This window comes from Pituophis catenifer, unplaced genomic scaffold, assembly GCF_029215685.1.
Source record: "Pituophis catenifer annectens isolate HBS135680 unplaced genomic scaffold, rPitCat1.0.hap2 SCAF_4, whole genome shotgun sequence".
Lineage (NCBI taxonomy): Eukaryota > Metazoa > Chordata > Lepidosauria > Squamata > Colubridae > Pituophis > Pituophis catenifer.
Genome location: NW_027256884.1, coordinates 116,280,266 through 116,298,794, shown reverse-complemented (window position 1 = coordinate 116,298,794; position 18,529 = coordinate 116,280,266). Strand labels below are relative to the sequence as shown.

Below are 18,529 nucleotides of genomic sequence, written 5' to 3'. Positions count from 1 at the left end.
TCTTTTGGATGCACTCGGCCGCCGAACTTCTTGCACTGCGAGACTCCCCCCTCTCGCAGGCCTGGCCCTCCATGCTATCGAGGACCTACTTTGATGACGGGCTTTGGAGCCCAGAGAGGTGGCATGCAGCGAAGAGGGGGTTGAGGGGTTTTTTACATAAATTTTTAGCTAAACTTTTAAGGGGCTCCAGGGAGAGGGAGGGTCAGATTAGAATTAGGGCTGTGGGTATGGGGGATAACCCACCTAGGAGAGGGCCAGGTCTTGTTGCGAGGCACGGCATGGGGGGTGGGGGTTCCGGGGCCAAGGAAGGGGTTAGAGTTTATCCAGAAGATGTTTTTGCCATCAGTACTGTGGGTGGGAGGGGCAGGCATGGCGGGAGCCGTTCCTTGCTCCACCAGGGAGTGCGGGAGGACCCCTTGGAGGGTAGAGCCGAGGACTTTGTACAGTATCTGCATGACAAAATCACTCAGATTCGGGAAGCCTGGATAGCTCAACAGACAGAACTCTGTAATTTAACACCAGCTGTCTGCAATTAAAGTAAGATCGAATCTCGTCAGGCTCAAGGTTGACTCAGCCTTCCATCCTTTCTAAGGTAGGTAAATTGAGGACCCAGTTTGTGGGAGCAATAAGCTGACTTTGTATAAATATACAAAAGTATGAAGGCTATTGCTTAACGCATTGTAAGCCGCCCTGAGTCTCCGGAGAAGGGCGGCATATAAATCAAATTAAAAACAAACCAACCCCCATTTAATAGCTGTGTGAATTTATGCAGACCAGATGTGATAAATTTAATCAGATTCTTTAATAAATTGATTTGAGAATATAAGATTATGAGACAGAGAACCACTAGTCGAGGAAAGTTTTATTCATGTATTCATTCAATTTATATAATTTCTACTTAAATTTCATATTAAATCAGTGACTCAGGTTGCCTTACAACTCTATGATGTAACTCTGATCTAAGCAAATTTATATGGTAAAATATTCACCAGAATATTCACTTATATGTAACAACTCAATAGGTCAAGCAGAAATCCAACTGATAAAGCTTTTCATAAATAATTAGATATCTGTGTGGGCAAAATTTTCCAAGGTTATTTATACCTTCCGGACACCTTTGAGCCCAAGCTATGAATCAGCAAGATTTGGTTCAACTCAGTCTACCCATAATTACAATCGCACCGCCCTATTTACTGTGGTTGTTGCCCAAAGATACTGAAGATAAATTGCTTTGCTTTTAGCCCTTAAAAATAAGGAGTGCATATTTGTTATTCTGTATTTTACTTGAATTCTTGAAAAAGCCTGTATCAAATCAAGTCATTTATGAATCCTATAAACTTTTCCTTATATTTTCCAGCTTTAGGATCCTGCCAAGGATCTATTCAAGTTGGGTGGCTCATAAATTTAAATACATAAATATTTAGATTTAAATACAGAGTGGCTTATAAATTATTAAACTTTTTTTCCTCTCGGAACTCCTCCCCACTTTTAACAATGACGGGGAGGACTTCAACAGAGCTTTTACCTAGTTTGCTTTTGGGGGATCCCATGAATCCTAGTAGCAACACTTTTTAAGACAATCAATCAATTGATTTAAGACAGGGGTGGGCAATTAATTTTCCCAAGGGGTCCCAGGAAGAAAAAAAAAACCCGCACTGTTGCAGAGGATGGAACTAACTAAGAGGTTATATACTTAATTCTGCTCAATATTAAATTTTATAAAAAGCAGTAAATTACATGGCTTTGATCAGCTACTACCGGTAAGAATACATGATATGCCTCATTTTACATTTGATTTCTAATTTCCGATGGACCTTCTGTGGGCCAGACAGGGACAGCCAAAGAACCGGATATGGCCGGGGGGGGGGGGCAGAAAATACTCAGGTCTGCTTTAAGAAATGCTTATTATTATTATTATTATTATTATTATTATTATTATTATTATTATTATTATTATTATTATTATTATTATTATTATTATTATTATATCACCACGGTAGAGAAGGAAGGGAAAATTCCAAGTTGACTGAGGAATCCCTTAGCTGAGAAGAAGAAGAAAGGTCAAACTCAGTTACTCTCTAGCCTTAATTGCTAGAATTGTTTTTATTGTCTCCTCTCTTATTTTATTGCTGGAGAATGACTTTTAATAAACCAATCTGCTTCTGACTTCGTAGGAGACTTTGAACGAGAAAGGTGGGCAGCCCCCCCCCCCCAAAATAATAATAAAAATGAGGACTCAGTTTGTGGGGGCAATAAGCTGACTTTGTATAAAAAAGAACACCGCTTGGGGGGGGGGAGGAAAGCCCTACTAAGCAGGTATATACAAAAGTATGAAGGCTATTGCTTAAAAGCATTGTAAGCCGCCCTGAGTCTCCGGAAAAGGGCGGTGTATAAATCGAACCAAAAAATAAAATAAAATAAAATAAAATAAAATAAAATAAAATAAATAATAATAATAATAATAATAATAATAATAATAATAATAATAATAATAATAATAATAATAATAATAATAATAATAATAATAATAATAATAATAATAATAATACAACGAGCAAAAAGTTCGCGCTTCTCCCGGGCGAACTTTTGGAAGAGGAGGTGGGTGGTCCTTTTCAACCTCTTAAAGGAGGGGCGGGGGGCGTGGCACGGCAGGGGAAAAAAAAAAGAAAGAAAGAAAGAAAGAAGAAAAGAAAAGAAAGTGGAAGGGGAGGGGGGGGGGCTGGCGCTATTTGATTGGGCCGGAGGCGGGATCCTGCCTTCTTTCTCAGCGCAGCTGCTCGCGTTGAGGGCAGAAGAGCCGCCCCGGCCGGCCCAGGAAAAAAATTACAAAAAGAAAAAAGCTCCGCGGGAAACGGGGAAGAGTTTTTACCAATCGGCCGGAAGGCGTCTCTGAGCCGGCGATGTCCTGCTGGCCGGAGCATGTAAGCAGCTGACAGCGTCTTGGGAGTCAGGAGAGACCCCCGAAGCGGGGAGGAAGACCCAGCCCTTTGCTTGCCTGCCTGCCTGCCTGCTTGCTTGCTCTGCCTTTCCCCACCGTTTTGCTCTCTCCTCTGCACCCGGGTGGGGTGGGTTTTTTTTTTGCAAGCCAGCCATGGGGCTGCCCACGCTGGAGTTCAGCGATTCCTACTTGGACAGTCCGGATTTCAGGGAGAGGCTGAAATGTCACGAGGTGGAGCTGGAGAGGACCAACAAGTTCATTAAGGAGCTGATCAAGGACGGCAGCCTCCTCATCGGGGCGCTCCGGAGTGAGTAATTAAAAAAGGGCAAGGGCAGGGCGAGGCTGGATGTGGGGGGGGGGGCCCCCGCCGGCGCTGGAGTTGCTCAGGGGAAAGGGCCGCTCTTTTGTTTCAATGGACCCGGCGGATATAGCAAAAAAAAAAAAAAGACCACCCCCTCCCCCCCCCCCAAAAAAATAAAAACACCAAACCACCGGGGGCGTGGAGTGGGGCTTCGCATTCCATTCCACGCGCGGAGGGTGAGCTGCGCGCGCGCGCGCATGCATGCATGCATGCATGCATTTTCGGGGTGCACACATGCAAAGTCTTCAACGCCGCCTCCGTGAGGAGCCGAAGCGCCTCTCCCGCCAGCCTAGCGTTTTGGATTTTGAAATGGGTTTGATTTGAAATGGAAAGGTTCAATTTCTTTTCTCTGCTTTTCATCCAAATTTCTTATCCCCCCCCATCCCCCCTGACTGACTGACTTTATTTATTTTAATTTATTTATTTAATTTATTTATTCAGTCAGTCAGTCAGTCAGTCAGTCAGTCAAGCATGAATTAGATAACAGATGTAAGTATAGACGTAATTATGAAACAGGGGTGAAATCCATCAGGTTCTGACAGGTTCTGGAGAACCGGTAGTGGAAACTTTAAGTTTGGAGAACCGGCAAATACCACCTCTGGCTGGCCCCAGAGTGGGGTGGGAATGGAGGTTTTGCAATATCCTTCGCCTGGAGTGGGGTGGGAATAGAGATTTTGCAGTATCCTTCCCCTGGAGTGGGGTGGGAATGGAGATTTTGCAATATCCTTCCCCCAGGAGTGGGGAGGGAATGGAGATTTTGCAATATCCTTCCCCTGGAGTGGGGTGGGAATGGAGATTTTGCAGTATCCTTCCCCTGCCATGCCCACCAAGCCATGCCTATCAAACCACACCACGCCCACCAGGCCATGCCCACAGAACTGGTTGTTAAAAAAAATTGGATTTCATCACTGTTATGAGTACAGGAGAGGGATACGAATAAATGGGGACAGTAGGACAGAGACGGTAGGCACGCTGGTGCGCTTATGCACGCCTTCCCCCCCCACACACACTTAAAGACCTCTTAGGAATGGGGTGAGGTCAACAATAGACAGTCTAAGGTTAAAGTTTTGGGGGTTTGGGGAAGAAACCACAGAGTCAGTCAGGTAGTGCATTCCAGGCATTGACCACTCTGTTGCTGAAGTCGTATTTTCTGCAATCAAGAACTTGTGAGATCCTATTGCCCTGCATGTTTTTTTCCCTTTTGCAGACAGACGTGCAGGATGCTGGGCAGACCAGCTTCTCCTCCTCCCTCCTCCCATGCAGGTAGTTCGATTTACAGCGGTTTGTTTAGTGACTGAAGTTAAATGGGTGCTGAAAAAAAGTGACTTCGCACTTAGAACGTTTGCTGGGTAATCTCAGATGAGGAACGGAGAAGTTCATCATAATATTTGAATGGTCTTTTCTGGTTACTTTTCATGAGTATTGAAATATGATTTCAAAGGAAGTCTCTGATGAGAGAATCAGAAGGGAAAAAAATCCTGTATCAAATCAAAATCATTTATTACAACCATCCGGTCAGAAAAGAGCAAGATAAAAATCTACTGAATATGTATGTATGTATATGTGGGTGCTTATTTGGGTGTGTATATCAATCTGCCAAAATGCAGGTAGTCCTTGACTTAGAACAGTTCATTTAGTGACCATACAATGTTACAACAGCACTCAGAAAATTGACTTATGACCGCTGGTCATATTTAACCAGCATTGCAATATCCCCATGGTCACGTGATCAAAATTCAGATACTGGCAACTGGCTCGTATTTATGATGGTGACTGTCCCGGGGTCATGCAATCCCTTTTTGTGACTTTCTGACAAGTGATGTCAACGGGGGAGCCAGACTCATTTAACAACAGCGTTACTAACATAATAATTGCAGTCATTCCCTTTGCAAACAGTGGCAAGAAAGCTCATAAAATGGAGCAAGACTCACTTAACATCTGTCATCTGTAACATTCTGTTAACAACAGAAATTTTAGGCAAATTGTGCTCATAAGTCGAGGACTACCTGTACAGCTGCTTCCCCTCGTAGATGTTTACAATCTTAAGAAACTGTCTGTGGCTTTACTCGGAAGATAAAACACGTGGTAGGTGGTGTGTTTGGTTTATTTTATTTTTTTCCGCCTATGAGGTAGGTTCAAAGAGATATAAACTGGGGATTAGTTGCTTTGATGCCTGAACATTTGTGGGTGTATAACTAAATGGCGGAGGAGAGACACTAAAGAAAAGTTTCCAAGATACGTAGTAAAATACAAAGGGAATACCTTTCTCACAAGAGTTGCAAACAAATCCTTGACCACAATAGAGCTTAACATTTCTATTGCTAAGCAAGACAGTGGTGAAGCGAATTTTGCCTCCTTGTATGACTTTTCTTGTCACCATTGTTGAGTGAATCACTGTGCTTGTTAAGTTAGTAACACGGTTGTAAAGTGAATCTGGATTCCACATAGACTTTGCTTGTTCGGAAGGCTGCAAAAAATGATGATCACATGACCCCGGGACACTGCAACTGTCATAAGTATGAGCCAGTTGCCAAGCCTCTGAATTTTGATCACATGACCATGGGGATGCTGCAGAGGTCGTAAGTGTGAAAAATGGTCATAAGTCCCTTTTTTGAGCGCCGTTGTAAATTCGAACAATCACGAAATGAAAATTTGTAAGTCAAGGACTCCCTGTAATATAGGTAGAAATATTCTGGGCACTTTAAATGTGCATTGCAATTCCCGCTATCCTAAATGATATGGCCGCAAAATACATCGTGAGGTTAATTGAGTACAGTAATATTTTTGTAGGGCTCCAGATTCCCCACCCCCAGGGCATCCTGTAAAAGCAGCCAGAAATTAAGACAGCTAAATGATGCTTCAGTTATCCATTTTACCTGGAAGTGAGGGCTGGCAGCAAGTTCAGCTGGGGTTACATAGGACAGAGCGCATAGATGCTGTGTGGGCCTGTGCTCTCTGTATGGAAGAAATACATGTTTAGAAATGCATAATTACTCTAGGGAAGCAGACCTGGCTGTCTTCCCAGGATATTTATTTATCTCATTTAGGAACTTTTTTTTAATGCTACCCACTCCCTTAACAGCTCTGGGTGGCTTACATGAATGCAATAACAATGATCACAAAAGCTAAAGCGAAGCCCAAACAATTGTAAAACACTTAAAAAGGAAAACAGTAAGCATGTTGTAGAGGGAAATACGTATAGATTTGGTCCCTTCCTAAGCTATATAGCCTGTTTTGTTCTGTTTTGAATCTGTTATCAATGTGATCCTTCAGATCAGGGGTCTCCAACCTTGGCCATTTAAGATTTGTGGATTTCAACTCCCAGAATTCATGGGACTCTGGGAGCTGAAGTCCACAAGTCTTAAAAGTGACCAAGGTTGGAGACCCCTGCTTCAGATCTCTCAGAGATGCGACCTTGTTGTAATTCTTTACGTCTGTTGGTTGTCCTCTTCTGTTTCCTTCCATCTTTTCCAGTTTTGTATTCTGAGAAAGAGTATGTGAGCCTGCAAGTTAGAAAGATAATTAGAGCTTGGTTATATTGTGCCTCAAGTTAGAACTTTTGAGTTGATATGTTCCGTTGATAATTATCTAGGTCAGGGGTTTTTTTTTCCACCTTGTGGTATTGCTGTTGAAAGTCTTTTCTTCCAAACTAATGTTTTCATAGAGATGGTATTTCCCAGTAGAACTGGGAGGATGTCTCCCAGACTGGAGATTCTCAGTCATCCAGGCCATGGTTATCCCAAAGGTGCTTTTTCAAGAGGCAACTGGACTTTCTGTTTTTTCTTCGAAGACATTTTGCTTCTCATCCAAGAAGCTTCTTCAGCTCTGAGAAGCGAAACCTCTTCAAAGAAAAACCAGAAAGTCCAATTGCCTCTTGAAAAAGCATCTTTGGGATAAAACTGGGAGGGTTTTCCTTTAAAAGAGCTATCAACTTGGGAGGATTAATTCTTCTTTTAGACAACAGTAGACTAGTTAAACTCCTTCTTGGGCTGCTGCTCTCTCCCTTCCACAATGTTATTTACATTTTCTTTTAACCTGTGCAATAAACTTCCTGTATTGTTTGTTTGATCCTTATCTAAAATATGCCCAGGAGACAGAAACCCTTAGTAGGAAAGAAAAAAAAACCATTGTTTTTCTTGTAGTCTGTTGTGAAGTGTAGAGGGACAAGAGCTTCATTTTATTGCATAGATCTTATGGTCACTAAATGTTCTGTCAGCAGGCTAAAATAAGTATCTCTGTCTCCGCCATGTACACAGTTAATAATAATTCACGTATTTAAATTTGTGTGGAGCTCACAAATAATCCAGTAGCAAATGTCTGTGCTGTAAAACCTAGAATGACCACTAGCTGGCAGTAAAGAAATCCATACAACTAACTTTTTGCCGCCATCTAGTGTTTACCCAAATTCTGCAATCTAAATCTGGTATGCTGGTTGGGTTGCCTGGTCCTCATTTGCAATCTGGTGCTGCCTAAAAGAACAGAACTTGGTTGCCGAAAATATTAAGGCTGTGGCATGTTTTAATTCAGCTTAGTGAAAATTCATAGAGAATTGGCATGTTGTGAGGGATTTGTTAAGATAATTTTAAAACTTGGACCATTGAATTCTTTAAATCCTCATGTTCACAGGGCATGCTTTGCCCAGGGAAGTGCCCTTATTGGTGAGTCTAGAATAAAATAATCACATTAACAATCAAAGTCACACTTATGGAAGTAATGTCTCTAGTCATTTTCTCTAGAACAGGGGTCTCCAACCTTGGCAACTTTAAGCCTGGAGGACTTCAATTCCTAGAATTCCTCAGCCAGCAAGCTGGGGAATTCTGGGAGTTGAAGTCCTCCAGGCTTAAAGTTGCCAAGGTTGGAGACCCCTACTCTAGAAGGTGCTTAGGACCCTCCGCTCCTTGGTCCCATACAGTATTTGTGATGCCGTTTCTTCTTCATTGTAGCCAAAATTTGAAAGGTTGCTATGCTATGCTGCTAAACTTAGATCTGATAGTGTGTTGTGAGACTAAGGTTGTTTTTTTTTTGTTTTTTTTTTAATTTGATTTATATGCCGCCCTTCTCCGGAGACTCAGGGCGGCTTACAATGCGCTAAGCAATAGCCTTCATTCTTTTGTATATTTATACAAAGTCAGCTTATTGCCCCCACAAACTGGGTCCTCATTTCACCTACCTTAGAAAGGATGGAAGGCTGAGTCAACCCTGAGCCTGGTAAGATTCGAACCTGCAGAAATTGCAGGCAGCTGTGTTAATAACAGGGTGCATTAAACCACTGTACTACCAAGGCTCTTTTTATTTTAGATGGTTGATTTATGTGTTCTTATGATAAGAATTGGAATTTCTAAATAGTTGGAATTAATTAAAACCTGGGTAAATTGATACTTCATTAATTTAAATTTTAGATTTGTTAAGCACTTTGGACTCAGTTTTAAGAAAGGGCTTTGATACATGGAGGATTGCAAATATAGAATCTTGTCTCAATTCTTTAAAGCAGCTACTGTATGTCTTTGCAGCTTTTCTTTTTCCTCGACTCATATACAAGCACTGCACATCTCTAGGAAATTTAAACTCTCTGTTAGTTCATAGGATCAGGTAACCTTACTTGGGTGTCCCAGACACATAGCATTCATCTACCCTGTTTCCTCCAAAAGAAGACATCCCCTGATAATAAGCCCAATTGGGCTTTTGAATGCATGGCAATAAGGCCAAGCATTTATTTCAGGGTTCAAAAATAAAAATAAAAATAAGAGTCTTATTTTTGGGGAAACACGGTAGTTAAATCTTTGCATTAAGACTACAAAATCAGGTGCTATAATAAGCTTATTTATCAAATTTGGGCTTTCTTCTAATTGCATCATCTGTCAATCTGATATCTCTATTTATAGGTATACTTTTTTTTCATCAAAACAGTGCTTCAAAAAAAGGTAATATTTGGGTTATATTTTAATTGATTAATTTGCATGAATGAAATTGTTGATCTGTCTCCTGAATTTGTAGGACCTGAGGGAAATATACCAATGTCCCCCTTTTTAAAAAAAATCCCAGTTACATACAAAAACAGGATTCCTTGTTTGTTGTTATTTAGGTTAATATCAGAATTTATGATTTGCAATGGATAGTCCATAATTCCATCCTTAGTATTAATGCCACCTTTTGAGGAATATCATGAGAGATATTCCCATTAAGAAATAGGTTTTAAAATCTTTTCTTAGTTTGGAGAAATGCATTAGGCATGGTTTTCTTCAAGAAAACAGTAAAATGGCTTACTGGCTTTGATTTCTTTACAGCTTCTGATATAATGGCATAAAACAAAAGATTATGGCTTTATCAGACCTAAAAAATATTTCAGAATGTTTCTGGAGGGTTGATTCTGCCTGCTACAGCAAAGGCATCAAAGAATCTTCAGACAGTTTGAGAAATATTATTTTATTATGGATATAAACTTTCATGATTATAGTCTATAGTGTGGTTGTACAGAATTATTTTATAAACATGTGAGAAGAAATGATTTTTTTTTAGGGTGACATAAATTTGATACTCTTAAAAAATCGGGAAAACATAGCCAGTTATGTTTGAAGTAGATTTGACAACGTGCAGTGTGTATATATATAAAACTAGGGAACAATCTACTTTGTACTAAGCTAATGTTGAATATTATAAACCATTTATCCCCTGAGCAAGACGTCTGCTAAAAACCATTATCTTAATCTCACTTCTAATCTAAACAGCTTTAAGTGATGTAAAATCACACATGATTTCTCTACTTTATCTTTGCACAAATAGTCTGAAGAAGGTTAGTTCAAAAACCGGTCACAAAGTGAGATTTGTGACAAAACAAGAGGTTGTGATCTGTTTTTCCTTGCCTATATATATGTTTTCCAAATCTCTTAAATATGCTTAAGAGATTTAGAATGCCCTGTGGATTTACCCAGCTCCCTGCTCCTTCCTTTCCCAGGCTAAAATTTGGGCTCTTCTTCTCAATGTTGATTGTGGTGTAGTTTGCTTGCACCAAATATAGTGATGGATTCCACTGTGTTTAAACTTTAGCTCACATCTGAATACTAACACTTGCTACAGTTAAAAATACTCTGAAATCTAAGCTTAGAAAAAGCACATATTTCTCACGGTTCTGCAGAATTTGTTTACTTTGATAGGCCTTTGCTTGAAAGGAAGGGAGGGGGGGAATGGTTTCTTCTCCAGGCCTGAGAAATTCCACTGAATTTCAGCGGAAACTACCTTCTGGAGGGTTTTTGGCAGTAACTCTGGTTTCTGTGTGGTAGACAAAATCCTTTCAAGTTCACATTACGTGAACCACACTCTCCTCTTGTACTTTTAATGCTGCTGTTTTCTTTTACTGATCAGTTTTGCACCTGGAATTTTGAAATTCTTCAGAGTCAGTGTGCCAGCTGAGTTCCAGTTAAAAAAAAAACTTGCAGGGTTGATGGTTGGAGAACTTTGTAATTTTTTTTTTACTTTTTTTTATTTGATTTATATGCCGCCCTTCTCCGAAGACTCAGGGCGGCTTACAATGTGCTCAGCAATAGCCTTCATCCTTTTGTATATTTATACAAAGTCAGCTTATTGCCCCCACAACTGGGTCCTCAATTTACCTACCTTAGAAAGGATGGAAGGCTGAGTCAACCTTGAGCCTTGGCGAGATTCGAACCCTGCAGTAATTGCAGGCAGCTGGTCTTAATAACCAGCTTAATAACAGGGTGCCTTAAACCACTGTACTACCAAGGCTCTCAATTTGGAAATATTGATTTACAGGGAGTCCTCGACTTACGACCACAATTGGGATTGGAACTTTTATCGCTAAGGGAGGTGATTGTTAAGTGAGTTTTGCCCAATTTTTTGCAACAGGTGTTAAGGAGATCATCATGGTCATTAAGCAAATCTGGCTTCCTCCATTGATTTTGCATGTTGGAAGTGCCTGGGAAGCTTGCAAATAGCAATCATTTGACCCTGGGACTGCAATTCTTGTAAAAATATCTCGGTTGTGAAGCTCCTGAATTGTGATCAAGTGACTTCAGAGACACTGCAACAGTCATATTTGTGAGGTCATGTTTAAATCATGTTTTTCAGCGCCATTGTAATTATGAACAATAATGAGTGAATGGTTGTTGAGTACCACCTGTATCACCTTCTCCGGAATAACGTTGTGTGCACTGAGTTTTTAATTTGCATACATTCTCCTCTATTTGCCTCTACCACAAATAACCTCAGGTAATCTTTATTCTATGCAGAAACATTGCAAGAGTATATGGTGTGTTCTTTTTATACTTCCCCTTCTTAGCTTAAGGAATAAATCGGGCAAAAAGTTTTTTAAAATATTGCACCTATTGCATCAAGAATAAGGCACTTGAAAGTAAATAATTAAACTGTGCAGAAAGTTAACTCATAATTCAAGTGCCATTTGGGAAAATGATAAAGTCTTGTATTTTTCCAAGCTTCGTAGCTCTTTCAGGATAGTAAACTGTTTCCAGGAGCTGGCTTTCTCCTTCAGCAAATATTTGATCAAATGTAATGTAAATAGACTACTTTCTTTTAATAAAGTCTAGTATTCTAGAACTTGAACATATTTGGATGTTTGAAGTTAGCACACTCAAAAGTTAACAAAATGCTCTTTTCTTTCATTGCAGCTATTTTTTCTTAATTTGTTCATCTGTTTGGAGGACTGAAGTATGCTAAAGGTTCTCTTTTCCTTAAGATAACAGCAAGAAAAGTCCTATTGTGATTATACTAACATTGTACATCCACAAATTGCCTGATAGCAGTGCAGCTATGAAAAATAGTAATCATGTGCCTTTTGGGCCTCTAAACATAGCTAGGCCAAACCTGTGCTTGGAAACCCACACATAGGTTTGTGTGCTTTAATTGTCTACATTTGAACAGTACCATAGCTGTTTGTGATTCTCTTTTTGATGGAGGACCTTCTCAACTTATTGGTTTAATAAGAGCCGAGGTGGCACAGTGGTTAGAATGCAGCACTGTAGGCTACTTCAGTTGACTGCTAGCTGCAGTTCAGCAGTTCAAATTTCACCTGCTCAAGGTTGACTCAGCCTTCCATCCTTCCGAGGTGGGTAAAATAAGGATCCAGATTGTTGGGGACAATATGCTGACTCTAAACTGCTTAGAGAGGGCTGTAAAGCACTGTGAAGCGGTATATAAGTCTAAGTGCTATTGCTACTTTGCAAGAGGGGCAAAACTTAGCAATAGCAATAGCACTTAGACTCATATACCGCTTTACAGTGCTTTACAGCCCTCACTAAGCGGTTTACAGAGTCAACATATTGCTCCCAACAATTTGGGTCCTCATTTTACCCACCTCAGAAGGATGGAAGGCTGAGTCAACCTTGAACCTAGTGGAATTTGAACTGCCAAATTTGCAGGCATCCGGTAATCAGCAGAAGAATCGTGCAGTACTGCACTCTAACCACTGCGCGACCAAGGCTCAACTTAGAAAGCGATCAGGTTTGTTAAGCAATCCTGTGCGAAGTTAAGATGATTCATGTAGCTTCTAGGTCCATTTTCTGTTCTTCAGAAAATCAGAGCCAACTAAGGTAGATTGACAGTAGTGGCCTTTGTTGAAATGCTTGGACTCTGGAAAAGCCTAGTGATATTATTGCGAAACCTGGTTTTAACCATGATTTGGATTGGAGGCTAAAACATGAAGAATGGTTGCAGGAACTGGGTATGTCTCGTCCAATGAAAAGAAGGACTAGGGGTGACACAATAGCAGTGTTCTGATATCAAAGAGGCTGCCACAAAGAAGAGGGAGTCAACCTATTCCTCAAAGCACCTGAACGCAGAACAAGAAGCAATGAATGGAAACTAATCAAGGAGAAAAGCAACCTACAACCAAGGAGAAATTTCCTGACGGTTAGAATAATCAATCAATAGAATGGCTTGCCTTCAGAAGTTGGTGCTCCATCACTGGAAGGAGGCTTTTAAGAAGAGATTGGGCAGCAGTCATTTGTCTGAAATGGCATAGAGTCCCTTGCTTGTGCAGGGGGTTGGAGTAGAAGACCTCCAAGGTCCCTTCCAACTCTGTTATTCTGTATTTCTTATAGTGCAATGCATAACCAGTGTGGGGAAGGGATAGGACAAGTTGCATGGAATAAATGGAAAGTGGAAGAATTCCGATATTCATAAGATGCCTCTTAGTTTTTATCCTCTATAGCCGTGATGGCGAACCTATGGCACGCGTGCCAGAGATGGCACGCAGCGCCCTCTCTGATGGCACACGAGCCATTGCCACAGTTCAGCTTTGCCACGCATGCGCGCGCGTCTCCCGCCAGCCAGCTGGGTCTCTGCCATGCATGCACAGGGGTGGGGCACGTGTAGGGGGACACACAGGGCACATGCGGGGCACGGCGCGCATGTAGGGGGCAGGGCACATGCACAGAGGGCTACATGTGCATGCACGCAGAGGTGTGGCGCGTGCAGGGGGCCCACGCGCATTGCATTTTGGGGGTTCAGGTATACTTTGGGCACTCGGTCCAGAAAAAGGTTAGCCATCACTGCTCTATAGTGTGCTATTAGAATGGAAGTGTTGGACTTGTGCTTGATGTACAAAAATAATGCTATGCAGATCCTCCAAATAGTGTTTCTCATCAACCCCTAGATAGTATGGTCAATGGTGATGAATAACAGGAATTGCAAGCAAAGCAGTGTCTGATAGACTCGTTTCCTCACTCTGAAAATAGAAAGAAGTCCCATTCAGAAGGATGCTTGATTGCAGCCTACAATATTGCATTCATTTTACTGGACGCTCACTCAGGATGAGTAAGACGTATTGCTTCAGTTCAGAAGAAAATAAGTTTCATGAATTTTGTTCGTTTATTAAAGTGGAAAAAATGAATCTGTGTTATCTGCTTGGGTTTTATAGACTGGAAATTGTTGTCTCCAACCGATAGTTTCTTTTCGCTGTTCAAAATGATTTTCTGCTTTATCTGTTCTTTGTGCCATGAGTTTATTTTTGATCGCTTAAACCAAGGACAGAAACTTATTATTATTTATTTTGGGAAGATGTTCTATTTTCTTTCTTTGTCGAAGGATAGTCTGCTGAGGCTGCTGGTAGCATAAAAACTTCCCAGTTTACAAAATAGTTGTGTAGTTTTGTAAAAGCTGTTTCCCAATAATCTTGTGAAAGTTCTTACCAGTTGGAGGTCAAGAATTGGTTTGTTTATTTTGATTTGTTTATCTCACATTTTCTATCACTTATGATTGGATAGGAAACTTCTGAAAATTATGGGAATTATATTGCAAACATTTAAAGGACAAGAAGTTGCCTGCTTCTGACTTACAGTCAAAGAAGCAAATGATCAGATTTACAGCACAGCCATATTTAAGTCTACAAAGAAAAGCCAGTGTTTTTATCTGGACATAACGTTCAACTGTTGTATACGATTGTTACAAAAAAATGGTCTAAACCCATATATATTTAAATCAAGGATATTCTGTAATTTAAAACATATAAACCATAGAGATGTTGAGAAAATCTCTCATAAAATACCAGTGGTAATCTGTATTGCTACCAAGAATAGTAAATATAGAGGTATTCTTTTTTTAAAAAAACATTTATTGTTTAAAAAAAATTGTACATGGTGGAAACGTCTTGGCGATATCTCCGCCATACAAAATATAACTCAAGTCTCTTATATATTTAATATACATTACTACTTACTAATTGTATACACATACCTAACCTCTTATACACGCTTACACTTACATACTATATTACATATCGTATTTTTCAGAGTATAAGACGCACTGGAGTATAAGACACACCTTAGTTTTTGGGGAGGAAAATAACAAAAAAGCTGATTGGCAGGTGGATCAGCCTCCCGGAATACCCCCCAATCAGCTGTTCCCAGAGGTGAATTTTAGCAACAGGTTCCTTGGTTGTGAGCTCTGTGCCTTGCTTTTTTTTTTTGCTTTTTTTTCTGCCTCTGAAACTCTGTTTCAGAAAAAAGGTTTTCCTGCCTCTGAAAGCCTCCGAAACAGCTTCAGAAAAAAAGCCTCTGAAGCTCTGTTTGGGAGCTTTTTTTCTGAAGCTTCATTTTTGATGCTTTTTTCAGCCTCTGAAACCTCCCATTTGAAAAGCTGGGCGGGGCTACATTAGGAGTATAAGATACACCCAGATTTTCACCCTCTTTTTTTGGGGAAAAAGGTGGGTCTTATAGTCCGAAAAATACGTTTTACTGCCTCTTGTTCCAATCTATGCATCCTTGTTCTTATCCATTTCGACTTCTATTCCTTAAATCTAACCATTGATAAAATCTATTCCGAATCTCATAGTATTCTCTCTCTCCTTTATTTTTCAGTTTCTTAGCGTCAGTCTATCACATTCTGCACAGTCAAGTATTTTCTTTATTATTTCCCTTTCTTCAGGTATGTTTTCACTCTTCTACTGTTGGGCATAAACTATTCTCGCCACTGTTATGATATGCAATATTAAATATAGAGGTATTCTTGAAGTCAGCAGAAGTCAAGTTCAACTTAAAAGATTTTATTGCTCTCCCCCCCTAAAATACAGATAGTCCTCAACAGTTTCGTTTAGTGACCATTCAAAGTTACCACAGCACTGAAAAAAGTAACTTATGACCGTTTTTCACACTTATGACCATTGCAACATCCCCAGGGACACATGATCAAAATTCAAATGCTTGGCAACTGATTCATACGTGATTGCCATGTTCTGGGGTCATGTGATCACCTTTTGCAACCTTCTGACAAGCAAAGTCAGAAAAACGGGGAACCAGATTCACTTTCCAACCGTGTTACTAACTTAATAACTGCAGTCATTCACTTAACAACAATGGCAAGAAAGGTCATAAAATGGGGCAAAACTCACTTAACAAATATTTCACTTAGTAACCGAAATTTTGGGCTCAATCGTCATATATTGAGGACTACCTCTATATGGTACTACCAATTAACTGTACTAACAATGGTATTGGCTATATTTCTAGTTGATATATGACTTGTATAGCAAAATTATTGGGTGAGAAAGCTAACAAAAAATAACTTTTGTGTTGTCTTAGAAAGGAACATAGGAAAAAAATCCCCATTAAATTCTACGAGATCTACTCTTAAATTAGTGAAAGTAAATAAATTAAATTTATTTAAATAAAATTTCGAGAATGACTAGGCCTTAGAGAAGTGCCACCATTATTTATATGCTTTCACAATTGTTTCACTGTCTGCACAAAATGATATACCCAGATTCTTTCGTGAGAGGAGGGGATGAAAAAATGTATTAACCATTTTTCCAGAACGCTGCTACTACACTCCAGCATTGGGAAAATCCTCTTATCTGACAGCAACTGAGAGAACTTTTTTTACTTATCTACCCACTCTGTGCTCTCTCCACGCCCCCTTTTTGCACCCGAATCCCCGTCTTTCTCTCAGTTGCTGACACACTGGGAGGATTTTCTCTGTGCTCTGAGTGTTGCGTTAGGCTTTTGGTTATTTTTGATTAGCCCCCTTTTTCTTTTTCCTTCTTTTCGGTTCAGTTTAGACTTCTATCTTCTTTTTGGTGAGTCCATCAGCTGCTCGTCGGTTTCGTGCCCAGGGAGCTGGGTCGTACCGGCTTTTGCGCTTCAGCGCCTGCTGCTGCCGGCTTCTGTCCCTGCGGGGCGGATCCGGTAAAGCTTTATTATTGCCAGAGAGGTCGGGGCTAAGGAATAGCTCCCCGACTCTCGTGTGGAACAGTGAGCCGGAACGGAGGTGATTTCAGGAGCGGCTACCGGCTCGCTGCGTTTGGAGGCGTGACTCATCCAGCGACCGTCCCGTCAGGCTTCTGCGGGCGGCGCTGTGTTCTGGCGGCGTTGATTTTCGGCCTCGAAGCTCCGGCCGTAAGTTTTAACTTGGGGGGGGTGTAGCGTGGCTGTCGGGGCTCGCTGCCCTCCCGACGCGCCAAAAAAAAAAACCGCTCCGATCTCCAGCCCTGGTTGGCGTCCGCGTCTGAGCGGCGCCAAGGGGGGGAAAGCGCTCCGCCATCCTACGAAGCTCGGGCAGGCCACTATTTATACCTACGCCACCAACTTGCGGCCGCCATTTTGAGACCATCAGGGCGGCCGCCATTTTGGAAGCACCTCGTGGCAGCGCGGACCCTAATTAGAGGGCCGCAGCCTTTACTCCGAGGTCCGGCTGGCTGAGTCTCTGTCCCGGTCTGGGCATTGACTCGAAGGAAGAAAGAAGGGGGGGAGGAGCATCACCAGTCTATCGCTCACCCCTTCTTTTGCAGCCTTTTGTGCAAGGCTTGTCCTCTCTCCTGGGCAGAAACAGGGGGCCCTTGGAATCAGCGTGGCAGGAGGGCCAGCACTGCTTGTTGGGGCATAGTACATTGCCCAGAGCGGTAGCCAGACTATCAATTCAGCAATCAATTATCAATTAAGCAAGATTTCATCTAATCATTCAATTATTAAATCAAACAAGCTGATATCTATTAATTTCATATTCAAAGCAGCCAGTCATCCAATCAATCAATTAATTATTCAATCAAGCATTTCTCCAATCACTTAATCAATTAATCAATTAATCAAGCAATCAATCATTGATTCATTATTTATTACTACAAATCTATCTGTCAATTAATTTATAATTACTATTCAACTTGGGCATTCTCACCATGGCGGACTGCTCGTTCTCCTCAGACAGTGATCAGGAGGTTAGCCCTGTCAGATCTAAGTCCCGCAAGAAACAATCGGGCAAACGCTCTGCGTCTGGCGGTCACAAGTCCCGCCACTCTAAGACCTCCTCTGCCGCTGATAAGGATGCTCTCAGGCGTCATAAGGCTTTGGAAAAACGATGTGAGAAGGCCAAGCAGGCGTCAGCGTCTTTAGTCCGTGGTGATGCGGGATCCGCCCAACAGGCTGTTCCTGTTCCTGACTTTTCGGAGCGGAGAGCGGTCCAATCCGGTTCCTTGGCTTGGCAGAAGGGCGTGTCCCAGTCGATGCCTGATGTTTCCTCAGCGGGTTTGGAGGCCTTTCCGCCCCCTCGGCGCCAACCTTCGGCCACTTTCACGCCCACAGCAGCGGGACTCCGAGAGGTGGACAATACTCCGCCTCCGTCTCGGTTCGACTTCCAGACGATGTTGTCGACTGCGTTGGCTTCTATTATGGCGGCCGGAGCGCAAACAGCGGCCCAGACATCGGCGGCGGGGACTTCAAGCACGTTGGCCTCTTCAAGCTCTCGCAGGGCTCGATCCCCCTCGCCTCGTGAGT

General features: G+C 41.5%; 1 protein-coding gene across 1 annotated transcript in view; it reads left to right on the top strand.

Annotated features, from left to right (window-relative positions):
• Nucleotides 1–3,091: 3,091 nt before the first annotated feature.
• The window catches only part of ARHGAP42 (Rho GTPase activating protein 42), a 181,414-nt gene continuing 165,976 nt past the window's right edge, over nt 3,092–18,529 (top strand). The window contains exon 1 of the mRNA XM_070943987.1: nt 3,092–3,245. Coding sequence (XP_070800088.1) covers nt 3,092–3,245 — 154 coding nt within the window. The remainder of the gene's footprint in view (nt 3,246–18,529) is intronic.